Source organism: Budorcas taxicolor, chromosome 6 (genome assembly GCF_023091745.1).
Source record: "Budorcas taxicolor isolate Tak-1 chromosome 6, Takin1.1, whole genome shotgun sequence".
NCBI lineage: Eukaryota > Metazoa > Chordata > Mammalia > Artiodactyla > Bovidae > Budorcas > Budorcas taxicolor.
In genome coordinates this window covers 116,185,973-116,209,415 of record NC_068915.1, presented here as the reverse complement: position 1 = coordinate 116,209,415, position 23,443 = coordinate 116,185,973, and the positions used below count along the sequence as shown (strand labels likewise).

The 23,443-nt window shown below is 49.2% G+C and overlaps 1 protein-coding gene across 1 annotated transcript in view; it reads right to left on the bottom strand.

The window, feature by feature from the left end:
• Positions 1-23,443, bottom strand: part of POLN (DNA polymerase nu) — a 141,651-nt gene that overhangs the window by 72,861 nt on the left and 45,347 nt on the right. The window contains exons 6-11 of the mRNA XM_052641794.1: positions 20,477-20,634; positions 17,935-18,003; positions 17,020-17,080; positions 16,229-16,293; positions 6,107-6,190; positions 5,712-5,807 (exon numbers count right to left, since the gene is read on the bottom strand). Coding sequence (XP_052497754.1) covers positions 5,712-5,807; positions 6,107-6,190; positions 16,229-16,293; positions 17,020-17,080; positions 17,935-18,003; positions 20,477-20,634 — 533 coding nt within the window. The remainder of the gene's footprint in view (positions 1-5,711; positions 5,808-6,106; positions 6,191-16,228; positions 16,294-17,019; positions 17,081-17,934; positions 18,004-20,476; positions 20,635-23,443) is intronic.

The following is a 23,443-nucleotide window of genomic DNA, read 5'->3' as shown; positions in this document are numbered from 1 at the left end:
CATCTGTGCCCACATTTGTCTTCCCAAGCGCAAGACTGAGCACTTGACACCCCTCGCCCCTGCCCAGTAAACCGCTTCTCTCTTGGTTCTTCCTGGGTAGCGGCCGTCTCTACCTGCTCAGGTGCAGAACTAAGATAACCAGGAATTACTCACATTCACACTCACGTGAGCTCACACTTACAGAACCACCCTTCTGTTCTCAAAACGCTCTGGGCGTGTCTGCCCTGCCCCAGCCTCACCACCGGCACCTACACACTGAGCCAGCGGAGCCCACGCCACGGCCAAGGCCTGTTAGTGGGCTTCCTCCATTCTCCAGCCGACTGCAAGAGCACTCTTTCTACCTTTAATTTGTACTTGTTTATTGTTGGGCACATGGCTTGTGAGAACTTAGCTGCCTAACCAGGGCTTGAACCTGCGTGCCCTGAAGTGGAAGTGTAGTGTCTTAACCACTGGATGGCCACGGAAGTCCCAAGGGTGGTCTTCGTCAAAATCCAGGACACGGACACCGCCACGTGCTGGCAAGGGCGTGGGCAGCAGGAACTCTCGTCACTGCTGGGGGGATGCAAACGGTGCAGCCACCTTGGAAGACAGTTTGGTGGTTTCTCACAAAACCATCCAGAAATTATCTACTCAAATGAGACGGAAACTTATGTCCACAGGAAAACCTGCACATGAGTGTTAAACAACTTCATTCATAATTGCCAAAACTTGGAAGCAACTAAGACATCCCTCAGTAGGTAAATAGATGGAATAGGACTCTGTGTTAAAAAGAAATGAGCTCTGAAAAGACATGGAAGAACCTTAAGCACACATCACTAGCTGAAAGACTCAAATCTGAAAAGGCCACAGAATAACTAACTCCTATACGGTACTCTGGAAAAGACAAAGCTATGGAAACAGTGGTTGCCGGGGTGGAGGGGAGGGTGAACGGGGGAACAGAGGACGTTTAGGCGGTGAAACCACTCTGCGCGATGCTACAACGGTGGACACCTGTCGCCGAACGTCTCTGAGCCCACGTGACACCAAGAGTGACCCCAGTGCAGACTACACTTTGGGAACGATGACGTGTCACAACGGGCTCATCCTCTGCAACAAACGTACCCCCTGGTGGGGCATGCTGGCGGTAGGGGGACTGTGTGTGTTACAGAGGGGCAGGGGGTATATGAGACTTCTAGTACCTTCTGCTCAGCTCTCTCATGAACCTGAAACTAAAAACAAGGTCTAATAAAACCACACCTAAGCTCACAGTTGCACCCTTCCTTGCTGATCTAGGCTGTCCGTCTCACCACTGGTCTACACCCCTTTCAGTGCCGGGGGACGGGGCAGGAATGGGGGACAGGAAGGGAGAAGGGACATAGAGGAGTCAGTTTTCAATTGGGAACCATGCGCACGTGTTACCCAGAGAAGGTTCATCTTTTTAAGTGTACAGAATAGTGTGACTTCCCCAGCTAAGTAAGTTGTTCAGTTGTTGCTTCCCTGATAGCTCAGTGGGTAAAGAATCTGCCTGCAATGCAGGAGACCCTGGTTCGATTCCTGGGTTGGGAAGATCCTGTGGAGAAGGGAAAGGCTACCCACTCTGGTGTTCTGGCCTGGGGAATCCCAGGACTGTATAGTCCATGGAGTCGCAAAGAGCTGGAGACACTGAGTGACTTTCACTTCACTTTTCAGCTGTTGAGTCATGTCTGACTCTTCGTGACCCCATGAACTGCAGCACACCTGGCTGCCCTTCTTTCACTATCTCCCAAAGTTTGCTCAGACTCACTTCCACTGAGTTGGTGATGCCATCCAACATCTCATCCTCTGTGGTTCCCTTCTCTTGCCCTCAATCTTTCCCAGCATCAGGGTCTTTTCCTACTGACTTCATTCTTCACATTGGATAGCCAAAGTATTGGAGCTTCAGTTTCAGTCCTTCCAATGAATATTCAGGATTGATTTCCTTTAGGATTGACTGTTTGATCTCCTCGCTGTCCAAGGGACTCTCAAGAGTCTTCTCCAGCACCCCGATTCAAAAGTATCAATTCTTTGGTGCTTAGCCTTCTTTATGGTCCAACTCTCACATCTGTACATGACCACTGGAAAAACTATAGCTTTGACTAGACAGATCTTTGTTGGCAAAGTGATGTCTCTGCTTTTTAATATTCTGTCTAGGTTGGTCATAGCTTTTCTTCCAAGGAGCAACCATCTTTTAATTTCTTGGCTGTAGTCACCATCCAGTGATTTTGGAGACCAAGAAAAGTGAATTCTGCCACTGTTTCCACTTTTTCCCCATCTACTTGCCAGCAAGGCTAACAGAATATGGTTCACGTTGACTATGTCTTTGTGAAGAAAGCTGCAGGGCATTGTCTTAACCCCATCCACAGGAAAGCACGTCGGCACAGGGGAGAATCACATTTCCTCCTCTGCTGCTGGTTGTCAGGAAGAGTTGAGGAGCAACACAGGAGAGGGAGAGGGTGCCCGGACACAGAATAAATCAGGCCGAGACCCCCAGCTTGGGTGCAGCCCGAGGGGACAGTTATGGCTCTCTCAGGTCCCACCACTCCTGGAGCTCAAGGGCACGCTGCCATGTGGCACTGAAGCCCACCCAGACTCTTCAGCATGGCGGTCCTGCTCCCTGCCCTGGCCACACTCTGTGAAAAAATAGCCCCAGTAAGGGCTAGTTCTAGGCCATCTGGCTCTGGGGACGTCGCAAACAAGGCAGGTGGGGTCTCTGATTTGTGCAACCTACACCCTACTGGAACAGCAAACAAGTAACTAGGCAAGTTAATTTTCTTTTCAAAAATTTTATTGGCATACAGTTGCCTTACAGTGTTGCATTAGAGCCAGGTGTACAGCAATCTGGTCACTCACACACATTTATTCCTTCTTTCTTAGACTCTGTCCTCATATAGGCTATCACAGGATGCTGAGTACAGTGCCCTGTGCTATACACAGGAGTTCTTGGCGGTCATCTATGTTATATATGTGTTAGTCACGCAGCCATGTTCGACTGTCTGGACCCCATGGACTGCAGGCCACCAGGCTCCTCTGTCCATGGAATTCTCCAGGCAAGAATACTGGAGTGGGTTGCCATTTCCTTCCCCAGCGTTATATATCAGTTCAGTTGAGTAGCTCAGTCTTATCCGACTCTTCGTGACCCCATGGATTGCAGCACACCAGGCTTCCCTGTCCATCACCAACTCCAAAAGCCTACTCAAACTCATGTCCATTGAGTCAGTGATGCCATCCAACCATCTCATCCCTCCTCCTGCCTTCAGTCTTTCCCACCATCAGGATCTTTCCAATGAGTCAGTTCTTCTCATTAGGAGGCCAAAGTATTGCAGCTTCAGCATCAGCATCAGTCCTTCCAATGAAAATTTAGGACTGATTTCCTTTAGGATTGACTGGCTGGATCTCTTTGCAGTCCAAGGGACTCTCAAGAATCTTTTTCAACACCACAGTTCAAAAGTTTCAATTCTTTGGTGCTCAGCTTTCTTTATGGTCCAACTCTCACATCTGCACATGACTACTGGAAAAACCATAGCTTTGACTAGATGGACCTTTGTTGGCAAAGTAACGTCTCTGCATTTTAATATGCTGTCTAGGTAGGTCACAGCTTTTCTTCCAAGGAGCAAGCGTCTTTTAATTTCACAGCTGCAGTCACCATCTGCAGTGATTTTGGAGCCCCCCCAAATAAAGTCTCTCACTGTTTCCATTGTTTCCCCATCTATTTGCCATGAAGTGATGGGACCAGATGCCATGTTATGTACAGTAGTACATATATATTCACCCAAGTCCTGATTATTCCTCACTTGCCACCCTTTCCCCTTTGGTAACCATAAGTGTGTTTCCAGTGTCTGCGAGTCTGTTTCTATTTTATAACTAAGGTAATCTGCATCATTTTTAAAGCAGCAGGTTCCATGAGTGATATGGCGTTTGTCTTCTGTCTGACTGCCGTCACTCAGTATGGTAATCTCTAGGTCCATCTATGGTGCTCCAAATGGCAGTATTTCATGCATTCTTTTCCTAAAAGAATTCTTTTTTAATGACTTCTGCATATTTTTATTCTTTGGCTGCTCCACGCGGCATGTGGGATCTTAGTATCTCAACCAGGGATCAAACCCATCCCCCTGCAGTGGAAGCCAGGAGTCTCAACCACAAGGGCCAGCAGGGAAGTCCCCGTCTGCTCTTTTTCATGGCTGAGCGGTCTCCCTCTGTGCACGCGGGCCACATCGTCTTTACCCATCCCTCTGTGGATGGACAGTTAGGGCGCCTCCGTGTCTTGGCTACTGTGAATAGTGTCACAGTGGATGCCACAGTGCGTGCATCTTTTCCAATTACGCTTTTCTCCAGGTGTACGCCCAGGAGTGGGGTTGCTGCGTCGAATGGTAGTTCTATTTGTAGGTTTTTAAGGAACTTTCATAGGGTTCTGCACGGTAGCTGCATCCATTTACATTCCCACCAGCATGGCAAGGTATAAGCAGAAAACAAATCAAGGTGAAGGAAGCGGTTGCAACCGGGGGCCTGACAGGCATCTGTGACAAGGGGGTCTTTCTGGAAGCAGTGCTTAAGCTGACAGTCAGAAGCCAGCTGAGCGAAACCCACAGGGAGCCTCCAGCCTGAGGAGGGAGCTTGTGGGAAGTGTGCTCGCTGGTGCTGGGAGTGTGGCATGAGGCGGAGAAGGAAAGACTGGGCCCAGACCCCCGCGCGTGGGCGGTGTACACACTAGAGAGCCGGGGTCTCAGTCTGAGTGCCGTGGAGAGCCGAAGGCAGGGCGGCACTGTGACTCCTCAGGCTTTAAAAGACCCTTCTGCCAGGATGTGGTGCATCAGCAGCAAGGGAGGGCCACTGCCGGCTCTGAGGACACAGGAGGCGGCTGCTCACCAGGCTGGGGATGACTCAGGCAGGGGGCAGAGTCAAGTCCCACCAGGGAGCGGTCCTTCTGGGGGCAAGGGGAGGAGGGGTCCCTTGGTAACTGCTGTCCAGCCACTGAGGGCTGGGTCGGGGGACGGTCAGCAAGCACACAGCTCTGCCGGGGCTGAGGTGAACCGAAGGTGGGGGCTGGAGGGGCAACATGCACAGGGCAGTCTGGAAGGAAACCTTCCGCGGCTACAAAGCCCGAGCGGGACAAGGCGCAGAGAGGGACCGGGGCCTGCACGGCGGCCGTGCAGGAGCAACGCAGGTCATCTCGCCGAGCTGCCAACCTCCTCTCTGCAGGCTTCTGCGGGCGCCACTTCCTGGATTCTGGACATCTGCTCATTCTCTGCCACTGAATCAGAGTACGTCTCCCTACTCTCTGTCTTTTTAGAAATGCACTCCTCCCAAGAGAGGGACAGCTAGACTTTCTAAAGTAAACTTGGGGAAAGAAGACAAGTGATGACTCTCCCCTATTTCCAGTCTCTTACGAGGGTATGACACTAAGAGGTCATGACTAGATGGTCAAGAATTTGGTTTTCAGGACAAAATTCCATCAAATTGTCGTTGCAGGAAATCAACCTAATTTACTGCCACTGGAAAACTGTACCGTAAAAGCCTGTGTCCCTCATTCATACCTGAAGGGCAACCTTGGGGCAGGGACCCCTCTCCTGCTACAGAAGGAAATGGCTGAATGGAATTGCTCTGTGGAGGTTGCTGCAGGCTCATCTACCACAAGGAGCCTGGGGGCTGAGAGGGACTCGCTTGCCGTGTGGATGTGCCGCTCTTTCAGAGAGCAAGGGGACACTGTCGAACCTTACCACAGCTTCCGACGTGGACGGGAGTCTCCGCAGCCCCGTCGTGGGAAGTGTGTCCTGTGGGCACAGCAGGTGCAGCCGCAGCTTGCCAAACAGGATCTGCAACAGAGGCAATGTCCCGTGGTGAGCGGTCCTAGCCCTCAGAGGACCTGCACGTCACCATCACAGAGGCCAGCAGCCGGCCTCTGATCAGGTGCTCCCAAATGCGTAGGTCCTGACTCGGTCCTGCTCTCAGATTTAGGGGCCTTGAAGTGATGAATCTCAGCGTGAGGGAACACGAGCCACCTACGTACTTTTCAGACAGCCACACAGAATAATGCTCATAAACTCAGAATAAATCTCCCCTTAACCCGTGAATAGGAAGCATGTTCTATCAAAGAACCGAAACTCAGCTTTACCTCTCGAAGCTGATGATTACTCGTGATAAGAAACCGTTCTCCTGCAACAAAATGGGCTTCTCGCTCCAGTTCCTTGAGGCGAGACTATGAAAGCAACAAACACAATCTTACCAACAGTATCCACAATTCAAGATAGTTTGATTAGTGCATCAAATAATGCTCAGCAAAAGATCTTGTACGAACAACAAAAATAACAATTCACAATTTACCGAAATGAGAGATTACAAAATACAGATGTTGGCTCGTGATGGAATAGCTCACACAATCAGTCTCCTAAGTGAGGTGGATCCAAGGAGACAAACTGGAAGAAGTAAAAATAGTAAACGTTCACCAAACAGAAGGAGGGGCAGCAGGAACTCTCCAGCAGCACTGTGACCAGCAACGGGACCCAGCATCTCCCTGTAAGCTCGAGACTCGCCTGGGCGAGTAACTGCAGGCGGCCACTGACTGCGATGCAGGACCCTCCCTCCCAACAGAGGGAGCAGCTCTGACAACCACACAGACTGGTGCTCGGCCCAGGCGAGGGGCGGGGGCACAGCAGGCCCACACTAGAGACCCAGGCGAGGGGCGGGGGGCGGGGGCACAGCAGGCCCACACTAGAGACAAAGGCAGCTCGTGGAGCAGCTGATGAACACACTGCTGGGCACAGCAGCAGGACATGCTGAGTTTACGAGTCCCTCACCTCCTCTCTTTATGGTCAGAAAAAACGTAGAAAGACAGAGAGACTGGCAGAATGAATAAAAACGCATGGTCCAACTATATGCTGTCTGCAGGAGACTCCTTTTAAAGATGTAAACAGGTTGCAATGGAAAGGACAGAAAAAGACACTCCATTCAAACAGTAATGAAAACACAGCAAGGGTGGCTACATTAATATCAGACAAAACAGAACGCAAATGAAAAGTGGTTCTAAGAGACCGAGGGTGATGCGCTATTCCTGATGCAGCAGGAAGACGTAGCAATACGAGCATCTACATTAAAATATCCACAGACCGTGAAAATACATGAAGAAAAACTAACAGAACTGAAGGGAGAGATGGACAGTGGTTCTACAGTAACGGTTGGAGGTGTGAATGTCCCACTCCGTAATGGCTAGAACAACCACAACATAGCCCCATGGACTGCATTGCCATGGAATTGTCCAGACAAGAAGACTGGAGTGGGCAGCCGTCCCCTTCTCCAGGGTATCTCCCTGACCTAGGGAATGAACGCAGGGCTCCTGCAGTGCAGGCAGGTTCTTTTCCACTGAGCCGCCTGGGAAACCCGTAAGTAAGGAAACGGAGACTCAAACAACAATGAAAACAACCAGATCTAACAGACAGCACCTAACACTCTACCCAACAATGACCCGTACATGGGGTATTCTCATTTTCCAAGATAGACTACATTTTCAGCCACTGAGTCTTAAGAGATTTTAAAAGATCGATATCATAGAAAATATGACATGACCACAGGAAGTTGAAGTTAGAAATCAATAACCAAAGGAAAAATAAAAATTTACAAAACTGTATAAATTACACAACACATTTCCAAATAAGCAAAAGATCAAAGAGGAAATAAAAAACGAATTTACAAATTATTTAGAGATGAATGAAAACAAAGCCACAACACACCTGCATACGGGACGCAGTGAAAGCAGTGCTGAGGAGGAAATTTATAGCTGTAAATGCTTATATTAAAAAACAAGAAAGACTTGAACTCAATAACCTCACTTCACAAATGAAGGAACTAGAAAAAAGAGCAGACTAAACCCAAAGACAGCAGAGGAAGGAAGCAATAAGTAAGAGGCAGACTCAAGTGGAATGCAGGATATAAAAACGATAGAGAAAACCAGTGAGACCAAGATTCGGCTCTTTAAAAAGACCAACAAAATCGACAAACCTTTAGCCAGCTAGACCCAGAAGACACAGGAGGCTCAGATTACAGAAATCAGAAATTTAGGTGAAAACATTACTACCAATTTTACAGAAATAAACAGGATTATCAGAGAGCACTATGAACAGCTGTACACCAGCAGATTGGAGACCCTAGATGGAACAAATCCGTAGAAACACAAAACCTGCCAAGACTAAATCATGGAGAAATAGAAAAATGGAGCTATAGTTAGTAAGGAGCAGAAATCAAATAAAAAATCTTCCAATAAACAAAGCCCTGGACGCAATGGCTTCAGTGGCAAACTCTACCAAACATTCATACAAGACCTAATCCAATCCTTCTCAAAATTTTCCCCCCAAATTGAAGAGAAGGCAACATTTCCCAACTCACTTTGAGGCCAGCAATTATCCTGATACCAAAGCCAGACAAACACACTACAAGAAGTCTACAGAGCAACATCCTTTATAAACACTGATACAAAATTTCTCAACAAATGGCTAGCAAGCAGAATTCAGCAGTATATTGGAAGCATTATACACTATGACCAAGTGGAATTTATTCCTGGAATGCAAGGATGGTTCAACATATGAAAATTAATCAATATAATATGCCACAAAAACAGAATGAACGCGGGGGGTTACATGATCATTTAAAACAATGCAAAAAAAAGCATTTGACACTATGATAAAAACTTTTTCGATAAAAACCCTTTTATGATAAAAAACATTCAGAAAACTAGGAATGGAACAAGACTATCTCAACATAATAAGTCAAAGATTAAAAACTCACAGCAAGCATCATATTTAGTGGCGAAAGGACGAAAGAGTTCCCTAGGATCAGGAAAAAGGCAAGGATGTTTGCTCTCACCACTTCTATGCAACATGGTGTAGCAATTCCAGCCAGGGCAATCAGGCAAGAAAAAGAAATAAAAGGCATCCAGATTGGAAATGAAGAAGTAAAGTTATCCTTGGTTGCAGATGACATGATTTTATATGCAGAAAAATCCTAAAGATTCTACCGAAAAATGGTTAGAACTTTCTGAACGCAGCACAATAGCAGGATATAACGTCAACACACAAACGTTAGTTTCATTTCTACACACAACGTGAAACGGAAACTACAAAAGCAATTCCATTCGCGACAGTATCGAAAAGCGTAAAATGTGCAGGAATTAACCTGACCAAGGTGAGGAGCTTACACGGTGGAAGCTTCAGCAGGTTGTTGTTTAGTTGCTAAGTCGTGCCTGACTCTTTGCAGCCCTTTGGGCTGCAGCCCCACCAGGCTCCTCTGTCCATGGGCTTTCCCAGGCAAGCGTACTGTAGCAGGTTGCCATTTCCTTCTCCAGGGAATATTCCCCATCCAGGGGTCACACCCACGTCCCCTGCACTGGCAGGAGATCCTTTCCCACCCAGGGGTCACACCCACGACCCCTGCACTGGCAGGGAGATCCTTTCCCACTAAACACTGCTGAAAGGAACCCAAAACGACGTAAATAAGTGGAAACCCGTCTCATGCTCCCGGATTGGAAGGCAGCATATTAAGAGGTCGTCAAAGTGATCTACAGATTCAATGCAACCCCTGCCAAAATTCTAAAGACAATTTTTTCAGAAATACAAAAATCCACCCTAAAATTCATATGGAGTCTCAAGGAACACCAATTAGCCAAAACAATCTTGACCAAGAAGAACAAAATCGCATGACCCACACTTCCTGCTTTTAAAACTTACTACATGGTCACAGTAATAAAACTCGTGGTGTTGCCAAAGGAGGCTTGGTAGCTCAGAACAGCGTGCATTGTGGAAGATACAGGAAACGAGGCTTTGGTCCCTGGGCCGGGAAGACCCCCTGGAGAAGGAAAGGCAGCCCACTCCAGTCTTCTTGCCAGGAAAACTCCATGGACAGAGGAGCCTGCCGGGCTAAGTCTGTGGGGTTCACAGTCAGACACAATTGAGCATGCTTTCCATTTTCCATTGGCATAAAGTAGACATACAAACCAAACACACTCATAAAATAGTGAGCACAGAAATAAACCCTTGCAGTTCAGTTCAGTTCAGTCGCTCAGTCGTGTCCAAATCTTTGAGACCTCATGAATCGCAGCACACCAGGCCTCCCTGTCCATCACCAACTCCCAGAGTTCACTCAAACTCAAGTCCATCGAGTTGGTGATGCCATCCAGCCATCTCATCCTCTGTCATCCCCTTCTCCTCCTGCCCCTAATCCCTTCCAGCATCAGGCTCTTTTCCAATGAGTCAACTCTTCGCACGAGGTGGCCAAAGTATTAGAGTTTCAGCTTCAGCATCAGTCCTTCCAATGAACACCCAGGACTGATCTTTAGAATGGACTGGTTGCATGTCCTTGCAGTCCAAGGGACTCCAAGAGTCCAGAAGCCTTCTCCAACACCACAGTTCAAAAGCATCAATTCTTCGGCGCTCAGCCTTCTTCACAGTCCAACTCTCACATCCATATATGACCACTGGAAAACCATAGTCTTGACTAGATGGGCCTTTGTTGGCAAAGTAATGTCTCTGCTTTTTAATATGCTATCTAGGTTGATCATAACTTTCCTTCCAAGGAGTAAGAGTCTTTTAATTTCATGGCTGCAATCACCATCTGCAGTGATTTTGCAGCCCCAAAAAATAAAGTCTGACACTGTTTCCACTGTTTCACCATCTATTTCCCGCGAAATGATGCAACCAGATGCCACGATCTTTGTTTTCTGAATGTTGAGCTTTAAGCCAACTTTTTCACTCTCCTCTTTCTTCAAGAGGCTTTTTAGTTCCTCTTCTTTCTGCCATAAGGGTGGTGTCATCTGCATATCTGAGGTTACTGATATTTCTCCTGGCAATCTTGATTCCAGCTTGTGTTTCTTCCAGTCCAGCGTTTCTCATGATGTACTCTGCATAGAAGTTAAAGAAGCAGGGTGACAATATACAGCCTTGACATACTCCTTTTCCTATTTGGAACCACTCTGTTGTTCCATGTCCAGTTCTAACTGTTGCTTCCTGACCTGCATACAGATTTCTCAAGAGGCAGGTCAGGTAGTCTGGTATTCCCATCTCTTTCAGAATTTTCCACAGTTTATTGTCATCCACACAGACAAAGGCTTTGGCATAGTCAATAAAGCAAAAATAGATGTTTTTCTGGAACTCTCTTGCTTTTTCCATGATCCAGCAGATGTTGGCAATTTGATCTCTGGTTCCTCTGCCTTTTCTAAAACCAGCTTGAACATCAGGGAGTTCACGGTTCACGTATTGCTGGCTGAAGCCTTGCTTGGAGAATTTTGAGCATTACTTTACTAGCATGTGAGATGAGTGCAATTGTGTGGTAGTTTGAGCATTCTTTGGCATTGCCTTTCTTTGGGATTGGAATGAAAACTGACCTTTTCCAGTCCTGTGGCCACTGCTGAGTTTTCCAAATTTGCTGGCATATTGAGTGCAGCACTTTCATAGCATCATCTTTCAGGATTTCAAATAGCTCAACTGGAATTCCATCACCTCCATTAGCTTTGTTGGTAGTGATGCTTTCTAAGGCCCACTTGACTTCACATTCCAGGATGTCTGGCTCTAGATGAGTGATCACACCATCGTGATTATCTTGGTCGTGAAGATCTTTTTTGAACAGTTCTTCCATGTATTCTTGCCACCTCTTCTTAATACCTTTTGCTTCTGTTAGGTCCATACCATTTCTGTCCTTTATCGAGCCCATCTTTGCATGAAATGTTCCCTTGGTATCTCTAATTTTCTTGAAGAGATCTCTAGTCTTTCTCATTCTGTTCTTTCCCTCTATTTCTTCGCATTGATCGCTGAGGAAGGCTTTCTTATCTCTTCTTGCTGTTCTTTGGAACTCTGCATTCAGATGCTTGTATCTTTCCTTTTCTCCTTTGCTTTTCGTATGAAAGGCAAGATGAAAGGACACTGAAAGAGGAACTCCCCAGGTCAGTAGGTGCCCAATATGCTCCTGGAGATCAGTGGAGAAATAACTCCAGAAAGAGTGAAGGGATGGAGCCAAAGCAAAAACAATACCCAGCTGTGGATGTGACTGGTGACAGAAGCAAGGTCCGATGCTGTAAAGAGTAATATTGCATAGGAACCTGGAATGTCAGGTCCATGAATCAAGGCAAATTGGAAGTGGTCAAACAGGAGATGGCAAGGGTGAACGTCAACATTCTAGGAATCAGCAAACTAAAATGGACTGGAATGGGTGAATTTAACCCGGATGACAATTATATCTACTACTGCGGGCAGGAATCCCTCAGAAGAAATGGAGTAGCCATCGTGGTCAACAGAAGATTCCAAAATGCAGTACTTGGATGCAACCTCAAAAACGACAGAATGATCTCTGTTCGTTTCTAAGGCAAACCATTCAATATCACAGTAATCCAAGCCTATGCCCTGACCAGTAACACTGAAGAAGCTGAAGTTGAATAGTTCTATTAAGACCTACAAACCTTTTAGAACACCCAAAAAGATGTCCTTTTCATTACAGAGGACTGGAATGCAAAAGTAGGAAGTCAAGAAACACCTGAGGTAACGGGCAAATTTGGCCTTGGAATACAGAATGAAGCAGGGCAAAGGCTAACAGAGTTCTGCCAAGAGTATGCACTGGTCATAGCAAACACCCTCTTCCAACAACACAAGAGAAGACTCTACACATAGACATCACCAGATGGTCAACACCAAAATCAGATTGTATAGAAGCTCTATACAGTCAGCAAAAACAAGACTGGGAGCTGACTGTGGCTCAGATCATGAACTCCTTATTGCCAAATTCAGACTTAAATTGAAGAAAGTAGAGAAAACCACTAGACCATTCAGGTGTGACCTAAATCAAATCCCTTATGATTATACAGTGGCAGTGAGAAATAGATTTAAGGGACTAGATCTGATGGATAGACTGCCTGATGAACTATGGACAGAGGTTCATGACATTGTATAGGAGACAGGGATCAAGACCATCCCCACGGAAAAGAAATGCAAAAAACCCTTGCATATGTGGTCAAATGATTTTGACAAGGTGCTAAGACCATTCAGTGGAGATAGGACAGTCTTGTCAATAAATGGTGCTGGGAAAACTGGGTATCCACATGCAGAAAAATGAATCTGGATCCTTACTTAACATCATACACAAAAATTAACTCAAAATTGGTCAAGGACCTAAATATAAGACCTAAAATAATAAAACTCTAAGAAGAAAGCCGGACAAAAGTCTAACAGCGTTGGATTTGGCAAGGATCACTTAGATATGGCACCAAAGGAACAGGTAAGAAAAGAAAGATATTTTAAATTAGACTTTATGAAAATTAAAAATTTTGTGCATCAAAAGACAGTACTGCGGTGGGAGGTGGGAAGGAGGTTCAAGAGGGAGGGGACTCATGTACACCTCTGGCTGATTCACGTTGGTATACAGCAGAAACCAACACAACATCGTAAAGCAATGATCCTCCAATTAAAAATAAATAAATTAAAAAGTACTGATTAGGTAGAAGTGTATAACTTTATAAAAACGTATCAACAGAGTAAAAAGGCCATCCATAGAATGGAAGAAAAAATACGAAAATCATGTTGGTACAGGATTAATATCCAAAATATATGCAGAACTCCAAAAACTAAGCAGTAAGAAAAAAATCCAATCCAAAAATGGGCAAAGGCCTCGAATAGACATTATTTCTCAAAGAAGATGTACAAACGGCCAGTAAGCACATTAGAAGACTTTAAGCGTCACTCATCATTGGTGGGATGCCACCTCACACCCGTTAGGATGGCTACTGTCAAAGAAAGTAACCAGCGGAAAACAGTAACTGTTGATGAGGATGTAGGAAACTGCAGCCCTTATGCGCTGTTGTGGGAACGTAAAATGGTACAGGGGCTTTGGAGAAACCATGGCGGCTCCTCAAAGAATTAGAAACAGAATTACCGTAAGATTTAGCAATTCACTTCTGGGAATATGTTCAAAAGAACTGAAAGCAGGATCTTAAAGAGGTATTTGTATACCTATTTTCAGAGCCCACATTTACAATAGCTAATAACAGCTAAGTCGCTTCCATTCTCCACTGGCATAAAGACAGACGTAAAGTCCGGAAGCCACCTAGCCTGCATCCCTCTACAGGTGGATAGATAGTGAGAAGGTGGCAGGCACGCACAGTGGAGAATCAGCCTCGAAAAGCAAGGGAATTCTGCAGCACGCCACAGCACGGATGAACCCATGGACACGACACTAAGTGAAACGAGCCGGTCACTGAAAGACAAGCAGGCTACGACTCCACTTACGTGAAGGACTTAGAGTCCGCAAAATCATAGAGAGACAAACAGCAGTGGTGGCTGCCGGAAGCTGGGAGAGGGGGAGAACGGCAAGCAACCGTGTACTAGCTGCAGGTGTTAGTTTTACAAGACGAAGACAGTGATGGAGACGGGAGCTGGTGATGGCTGCAGAACAAGACGGACGCTTCCTACCATCGCACTCTGCAGTTACAGAGCTTCCCTGGTGGCTCAGAGGGTAAAGAACCTGCCTGCCACGCAGGAGATCCGGGCTCCATTCCTGGGTTGGGAAGATCCCCCGGAAGAAGGGAATGGTTACTCGCTCTAATATTCTTGCCTGGAGAATGTCATGGACAGAGGAGCTTGGCGGACTATAGTCCATGGGGTTGCAAAGAGCTGGACACGACTGAGTGACTAACACTTCACTTCTGCAGATATAATCAGTTTGGATGGTAAGTTTTATGTTAAGTGTATTTTATCACAATAAATTTAAAAAGATGTGCATTATTCATTGTATGCTATTTCCTTCTCAATTAAAAAAGTATGTAAAGAGAAAAAAATCAGTTCCAGGTTTATAAACCTAAATGCAAAGGCTAATGAAAATAACTTCAAGCGTAATGGAAGACAGACTTCATGAACTCGACAAAAGCAAAGATTCCTTAAACAGGATGCAAAAAGCACTAACCATAAAGAAAAAGATTGATAAAATTAAAAATTAAGGAGTCCATTGATCAAAAGACATTAACAGAGTGAAATGGTAAGACATAGAGGATGAAGGTATGGGAAACAGGCTTGTAACCAGAATACATCGCGATGTTCTATAAATCAGAAAGTGGAAGCCGGAACCCTCAATACACAGATGGGTAAGAATGCTGAGCAGATCCCTTACCAAGGAGAAACTCCACACAGCCAACAGGGAAATGAAAGCTATTCACCCTCCCCAGTAATCAGGACACGAGGAACCAACATCATGATGAGATACCACTGCATCTTCACTGAGTCCGGGGCACCCGTGCCGGGGAGGAAGGGCAGGACAGGCCCTTCATGCAGCTGCGGCTTTGGAAAGCAATTCAGTGTTGTCTGACGAAGCTGCGCCAGCAGTTCAGGGCGCCTCGGACCCGGGCGGCATGTGCCCACGGCCCCAGGAGACACGCTCAGGGACACAGCACGGCCTGTGATGCCAGACACAACTCTGCTGCCATCACACTGGGGTGGAGCGTGCAGTGGGGCGCTAAGACCCAAGGGGCACAGGAAGAGAGGCCAGACACGACGGCTAAAGGGGCACGGGCCGGAAGCTGAGACGGGGAGAGAAGCCAGACATAACGGCTAAAGGGGCACGGACCGGAAGCTGAGACACGGGGAGAGAGGCCAGACACGACGGCTAAAGGGGCACGGGCCGGAAGCTGAGATGGGGAGAGAGGCCAGACATAACGGCTAACCCACAGCTCCTTCTGAGAGAAAGCGACTACACTATCAAGCTTCTAAATGGAAAACTGTAAAGGATATCGACAGCTGAAGGACTGCCAAGTCAGGAAGGGGGCTCTGACAGGGAAGGGCCAGCAGGGCTTCTGGGCCTTCTCAGCTTTGACTTGGGTGATGGTCATCCCGGAGTTTCCTTTAAAATATTAACCTGAAAATAACTTAAGTGGAACCCTTAATGCATCCTTTTCATCTTTATGCATCCCTGTATTTTTTACAGTTAGAAAACTTTGCTTTTGCTTTTTAAAAGTATCCAAGAAACCCATGACCTGCCCTCACTCACTCAAGGAGCGATGCTCTCTAAACCAGCACACGTCCACATGGGGCGGGCACCAGCTATGGTCTTGCTTCAACTCTTTCCAAGCGTGGTATCCCCTGCAGGAGTCAGATGGGGCGACAGTGCCCCAGGCTGGGCCAAGTGAGGAAGAAAAGGCCAGTCACTCAGGGCTGGCTGGCAGCTGCCCACCAGGCAGGGGAGGGCCAGCACCCGCGGGCAGCCTGCCAGACGCGCTCACCCCGAGAAGCGCTGACGTCCGCTCCATCTCCTCCTTGTTCACCCGAATGCGGTGGCTTTCCATCACTGTGATTCAAACACCAAAGCAGATACCGCATTAGAGTCGGACATGACTGAAGCGACTTAGCAGCAGCAGTGAGTCATTTCTGAGAAAGACTGCAGGGCCAGGAGCAAGCCTCCCTCCCCAACGCAGACCACGAGGACAGTGCGGGCCCAGCAGCGTCCCCCGGGGTCAGCACGGATGCCCACGGCAGCAGCGGTGGGTGTGGGGACACCGTGGGTGGGGAGGCGGCCCGGCCGCTGGGCTCCAGCGCTGTGTGCGAGGCCCTGCTCTCCCAGGTGCCCAGCAGGACAGCGTGGGCTGGAGGCTAAAAGCAAGGACAGCGGGGGGCCCAAAACAGCCCTTCCAGGGACTTCTCACAAAGTGTGAGGGTCCAGCACTCCAGGACCAGGACAGCTGCTGACGGGAAACTTGCAGACAGGCCCCCTCCCCGCTGCTGCTCTCGGGGGTGCGGGAGTCAGGAGGGCGCTGGCCCCTTGGCCAGGGCGCCTGCAGAACAGGCAGCTCAGAAGGGCTCCCACGTGACCCCGACGCCAGCGTCCTTCTAGACCAGGAGGCTGCGCACGCCACATCCTCTCGTCACAGAGGACGAAGGGGAAGCTGAGGGTTTGCCGCTCCTAGGCGCCCATATGATGCACCGACCACCCCAAACTAAGTCACGAGAAGACAGGCGTCCCAGACAGAACAGAGAACTCTGGAAAGAGGGCTGCATCACCTTCACGGCAGCTTACCTGCCAAAATCGGTATCAGAGGAAGCTCCAAAGTCTGGAAGAGCTGCCATAAACCACAAACCTGTTTCAGGGGAAGAAACGACATCGTCTTACTTTGAAACCGGTAACTTCTGCCCGCATTTGCTGCACAGCCCGCTTAATCTCACTGAGCAGCTCTTCTGGGTGACGTGGTTAAAACTCCTATTTCCGTCAAGTATCCTATCTTATGATTAATATTAATATCAAGCCCAAATGGAAGTATTCAGAAATATCCGGTAGGACAGGCTCCGTTCCCACTTCCCTTTCATCTTTCTCATTTTCCAGTGTGATTTAGGTATTTGTGGTTTAAGTTTCCCACTTTAATTTCAGAACAGGAGGAAGGGCTGCAGCCCTCTGGGCCACATCAGCTGGGTTCCTTCTCTGCTCTCAAGCTGGCTTTGCCCATTTGAAGGCAGGAGGAGAGGGAAGCGGCCCCTGCAGGACACTGCCTTCCCGGGGCCCCGGTAAGAGCCTGCCCTTCAGTGCCAGGGGTGGAGAAGCTGCCGGCCACTGCCTGTCCGCCCAGGCGCTCTGTCCCGTGCTGGCCCGGACTCCTGCCCTTGCTGTGGTGCCTGGTCCCTACATTCAACCCTTCTTGACTAGTCCTTCAAATGACCTCTGCTTCCCAATGAGCCTCTGAGTGGAGCTGAAATGGACTTAGCTTTTACGTTAATTGCAGCGTTGGAAATGTTCCCACTGAATCAGAATCTTTTTTAAAAACAATGTTACAATTGTTGTCAACCTATAGAGGACATTTAAAAAGTCAGGTCTCATCATCTGGAGAGTCCTCCAGTGAGTGACGCCCAGGTTCCCGTCTCCTGCCCTCGGGGACGTGCTTCCTGTGGGTCTGGACGAAGGCCAGCCCCTAGGCAGTGAAGGTACCACGAAGCGCCTTGCCTGCAGCTGGGAGCAGAGGTGCATCGTCAGTCTGTGGAGCACCCTCAGGTTCGCACGGACAGTCTGATTCTTCAAAAGAGCAAAAGAATGAACAGTTAGGAACGTTTGGGAGCGACGCTTGTCACGCTCTAGGAAGCCACAGCTTTTCCACAGAGACTGCACCCTGGTGCTGTGACCCATCACCCCAAGAAGAGCAGCCCCATATCACGGAATATTCTTCTTGAGCAAGCTCAAAATCCCTACTGCTTTCTTACTTTCCCTCCACCCCCACTGCCCTCATTTTACAGGAAATGAGCCACAGAGAAGCTAAGTGGCCCGGGGCAAAGATCACGCAGTGGGAGAGACAACAGGACTTGGTCTCCTGGTCTCGGCCTCCACACTCGCCACCCACCCTTGCCCCAGACATGCACAGAGCCTCTGGGAGGTGGACCAACCAGAGTCCGGAACGAGGGTCGGGGGAGCTTCAGCACCGGCACGCAGTCCAACAGCCACTCCCTCCCAGAGGCCTGGCGTCCCCACTGCACCCCTCTCTGCCACATGGCCCGCGGACTCTGGGTGCCCAGACGCAGCGTCAGAGACCCCTCCCCATGACGCACCATGAAGTGGTCGTGCAGCCCCTGGGTCTGGCTCTGCCGGAGCCACGGGCACGTCCATGCCCGTGTCTGGGCTGTGCCCGGCACATGGCCAGCCTGCCGCCTGAACATGCTGCCTGCCGCACAGCACTGGCCTGCGCGGCCTCCCCAGGACCAGCTCAAGCCGCGTGGCGGTGTTCAGGCCCCGGCAGCCCAGCCGGTTGCACCTGCTCTCCTCCAGGAGGAGGTCATCGTCTTTCTCTCCGACGCAGTCTCGCCCCCGCGGGACCCATCCTCAGTTTCCATGCTCTCCTGCTCCTGCGTCTCACGCTGCGTCCCTGGACCCTGCAGAGCAGAGGGCCCTCCTCGCCCCACCCTCACCACGTGCTCCCACGACAGACACGCCGCTGGACAAGCACGAGTCCCTCCCAGGCTGCCTCCTTTCTGCCGAGTGTGGACGAGGCCTTGGGCAGAGCCTCCCAGGGGAACAGTAAGCCGGGGCACTCAGGGTGCCTGGGCCGCGCGGCTGGGCCTCCCTGGCTTCCGTCAGGGAGGAAGCACCTCTGAGTGTTTTGCTCCTGAAGCCACTCCCACCTCTAAGTTGCACATGTGTGCACATGTGTGTACATGTGTGCACCAGGAAAAACGCCCCTTGAGAGTCAGACTGCACTCTGGCCTCGACTTGACCTCAGGCGAGGGGCAGACATGAGCCCTGGGCACCGGCGTCCTCCTCCGTGAACGGGGCTGACCACACCCCAGGGGCCACTCTTTCCCCCAGCTGCAGTGCCCCAGCCTCTGTCTGGGGAAGCACCGCCCAGCAGCATGGACCTTGGACACTGCTCATCTCCACACCCTGCTGCCCTGCCAAGGGGCAAACATGTGGCACAGTGGTAGAAAGGAGACTCTGAGCACTGAAGCTGTGAATCTCAGGCAAAAGTCACGCATGGAGGAAAGGTCACGGTTCATGGCTGGCCCGGGTCGGCAGGCTCCTGCCGCCTGGGTCCTCAGAGCTGCCTGGCTGCTGCTTCCCAAGCCCGCCCTGCCCTCCCTCTGAGTCTCAGCTGCCCCACGCTCCCCTGACAAATCCCTTTTAGACAAGCCCGCCCTGCCTTCCCTCTGAGTCTCAGCTGCCCCACGCTCCCCGGACAAATCCCTTTTAGACAAGCCCGCCCTGCCCTCCCTCTGAGTCTCAGCTGCCCCACGCTCCCCGGACAAATCCCTTTAGGCTCAGGGAGAGCGAGGGTCTGTGTTTCCAACCCCAAGCCTCTACCCGACACAGATCCCCGACTCCACCCCGCCAAGCGGGTCTGTAGGATCAAATGCCTCACACGGCAGTCCCGAGCTCAGCCCGGCGTGCAGGGCAGGCTCGCGTAGCCGCCTGCTTGGCCTTCCAGCCGTGCTTTGAACTGTGCTTGTTAACTGAGAGCTGGGGAGCCCGGACAGAGCGGCTGAGGGCGCGGGCGCTGCTCCGGCTTGGCTGCCTCCTGGCCCTGTGGTGCAGCACATCAGGTGTCCCTCGCCCCGGGCTCCGGGCAGGGTTCCAGGGCTGCACGCACCCTTGCTTCTGCAGACAGTGGTTCCCAACAAGAGAGAGCGACCTGGAGAGACAGACCTGGGCAGCCTCTCTGACTCTCCCCACAGGGACCGAGGACCGGCCGCCCCAGGCCTTCACCACGGGGGCCAAGCCTCCAGAACAAAGGATTTCAACAAGCAGCTGTCCCTCTGACACCAAGGACACATTTAGGAGAATCAGGCCGTGAATGGCATCTCCCAGGGACAGCTTCACAAAGGGAGAGAACTCATCCATCCTTATTCAGTATCCTCTACCAGAAGGCATTTCTGCCAAACAAGTAAAAGTGGATGTCGGCAATGTTCTTTTCACTACTGGGCTTTCCATGAAGTAGAAAAAGTTCTTAGAGGAAAATTAGGGTTGTATTAAGGTCCATACACCGTATCTTAAAACAACTCACCACAGTCTTTCTTGAGGAATTTCCATCCGTGCTGTTGACTGTGAGTGTGGTGGGGTTTCCCAGGTACTTTGCCACTAAATCTTCAAAAGAGGGTGCGGCATCAGTAGGATCTATCAGCCACGCAGCAATTCTGGGATCTAGCCCTACAAAGTCAGCAACTGCAGAGAGAAAGGTCAGTCAGTCATGCTAGGAAAAACAAGTACTTTCCCCTGCCATGGAACAATGGACTGACTCAAAATTGGGAAAGGAGTATGAGAAGGCTGCGTACTGTCACCCTGCTTATTTGACTTACATGCAGAGCACATGCAGGCTGGATGAAGCACAAGCTGGATTCAGGATCGCTGGGAGAAATACCAATAACCTCAGATATGCAGATGACACCACCCATATGGCAGACAGCGAAGAGGAGCTAAAGAGCCTCTTGACGAAAGTGAAAGAGGAGAGTGAAAAAGCTGGCTTAAAACTCAGCGTTCAAAAGTGAAGATTACGGAATCCAGTCCCAGCAATTTATGGGAAATAGATGGGGAAACAATGGAAACAGAGAGGGATTTTATTTTCTTGGGCTCCAAAATCACTGCAGATAGTGACTGCAGCCAGGGAAATTTTTAAAAAGATGTTTGCTCCTTGAAAGAAAAGCTATGACAAACCTAGACAGTGCATTAAAAAGCAGAGACATAAATTTGCCAGCAAAGGTCCACATAGTCAAAGCTATAGTTTTCCGGTAGTCATGTATGGATGTGAGAGTTGGACCTTAAAGAAGGCTGAGCACTGAAGAATTGATGCTTTTGAACTGTGGTGTTGGAGAATACTCTTTAGCAACCCTTGGACAGCAAGAAGATCAAACCAGTCAATCCTAAAATAAATCAAGCCTGAATATTTATTGGAAGGACTGATGCTGAAGCTCCAATATTTTGGCCACCTGATGCAAAAAGTCAATTCATTGGAAAAGACTCTGATGCTGGGAAGATTGAAGGCAGGAGGAGAACGGGACAGCAGAGGGTGAGGTGGTTGGAGGGCATCACTGACTCGGTGGACAGGAGTTTGAGCCAGCTCCCGGAGATGGCGAAGGACAGGGGAGCCTGGCTTCCCGTGCTGCAGTCCGTGGGGCTGCAAAGAGTCAGACACAGCTGAGCAACTGGGCAACAGCGACAAGGCTCGCTTCAGCGATTACAGCCCTACCACCCCTCCTATCACAGAGCTAAGCAGCGAGTGACGCTGTCACTCCTGGAGAATGCTGAGCCTTTGGTAAGAGCGGTCTCCACCAGCCAGTTCCCACACAGCCAGTCTCCATGGGGAATCCATCCCAAACTAACTCTCAGTGGTGCTGACCAGACGGCAGCCGGAAGCCTCAGCCCGCCCGTGCTGCCTCACCTCACGTTCCTCCCTGCCCTGGAGCCTCTCTCTTTCCCGTGCACCTCTCTTCTCAACCACGCGTCTCCCCCCTTTCACTCCTCCCAAGTCTCCCCTCCTCCACCCACCTGTGGGGCAGCCTCCCTGACCCGGCACTGGGGTCTCAGTTTCCCGAGTCTCGAGAAAGGAGGAGGAGGCGTGGGGTGATCTGTGCAGGGCCCTGCTGGGAGGAACCCTGCAAAACAGCTGCTGTGCTGCACGTGACGTGCGCAAAGAAATTCGGTGCAAGGCCGCTTCGAGCCTGAGAGGCCACATCACCCTCACCTGGTAGTCTTCTGGTCTGAAAACTGGGAGGAAAGATTACTGGAAGTAGCCGTGGGACACACATGAATGCACTTTTAAAATTTTCATTTTGTTTTTTTGGCCGCGCTGTGCTGCATGTGGGGTCTTAGTTCCCTGACCACTTTATCAAACCCACGCCCCTGTGTTGGAAGCTTGGAGTCTTAACCAGTAGACCACCAGAGAAGTCCTGAAGGTGCTTCTTAAAAGAAAAAAAAGTGATGTTTCCTAATATATTTTAGTACCAGAGTACTTTGGACCTGGAGTGGGAGTAATAAAAGGATGGGGGCACTGATAAATCAAGAGACAAGTCCAGCAATCCTGAGGGATCGCTCTCTGAAGTTACTACAACATTTTGAAGTGTGCTTCACAAAGACAAAGAGCTGGTCTTTAAATAAAACTGTAGTCTTAAATCACATCACACTAAGTATTATGTTTTCTGGCATATTTAAATCACAGCAGTCTAAGAGGTTTATATTTACCCAAGTAGCCAGCATCATCGCTATTTTTCTGATAGCTGGGAGTCACTTGTGTTGACAGATTCAGAACTCTGGGGGACAGGAAATCAGCCAGCACTCCTATTGCCTGCCACCCATCAGCTGTCAGGACTTTGTATAACCGTGTCTGCCAACACTGACCCAGCCACACGATTTCATTCTGTTTGCCTTTCAAAGCTCTAGTATTCCAAAATTAAGGGTTCTTATCAACAAATACTTTTGAAAACCCCTGGGAAAGGTCTGACAGCACTGGAATGGTCTGGGGACTGTTCCCTACAAACTCTTATAACTAATAAACTGAGGCTACCAGGACAGGGCCCACACCAGGGAGAACGTCACGTATTGGAAAGGAAGTTCCAACAAAGCAGACTGTGACTGAGCTAAGAAAAATTAAGAAAATGATAGAAGTTATGGTGGTAAAGAACCCGCCTGCTAGACACAGGTTTGATCCCTTGGTCGAGAAGATCCCCTGGAGGTGGGCATGGCATTCCACTTCAATATTCTTGCCTGGAGAACCCTATGGACAGAGGAGCCTGGAGGGCTACAGTCCAGAGAGTCAGACATGACTGAAGTGACTTAGCATGAGAATGAAGAGCTCAGTTAGAAATATGTAAGAGATTAGGTGACTTAGTAAAAGAAAAACTTGATGAATAGACAAAAGAATTCAGGAAAGCAAAGTAAAACCAAAAAACCATTTCTGAAATAAAAACTAAACTGGCAATCAGTTCAGTTCAGTCCCTCAGCTGTGTCTGACTCTTTGCGACCCCATGGACTGCAGCAT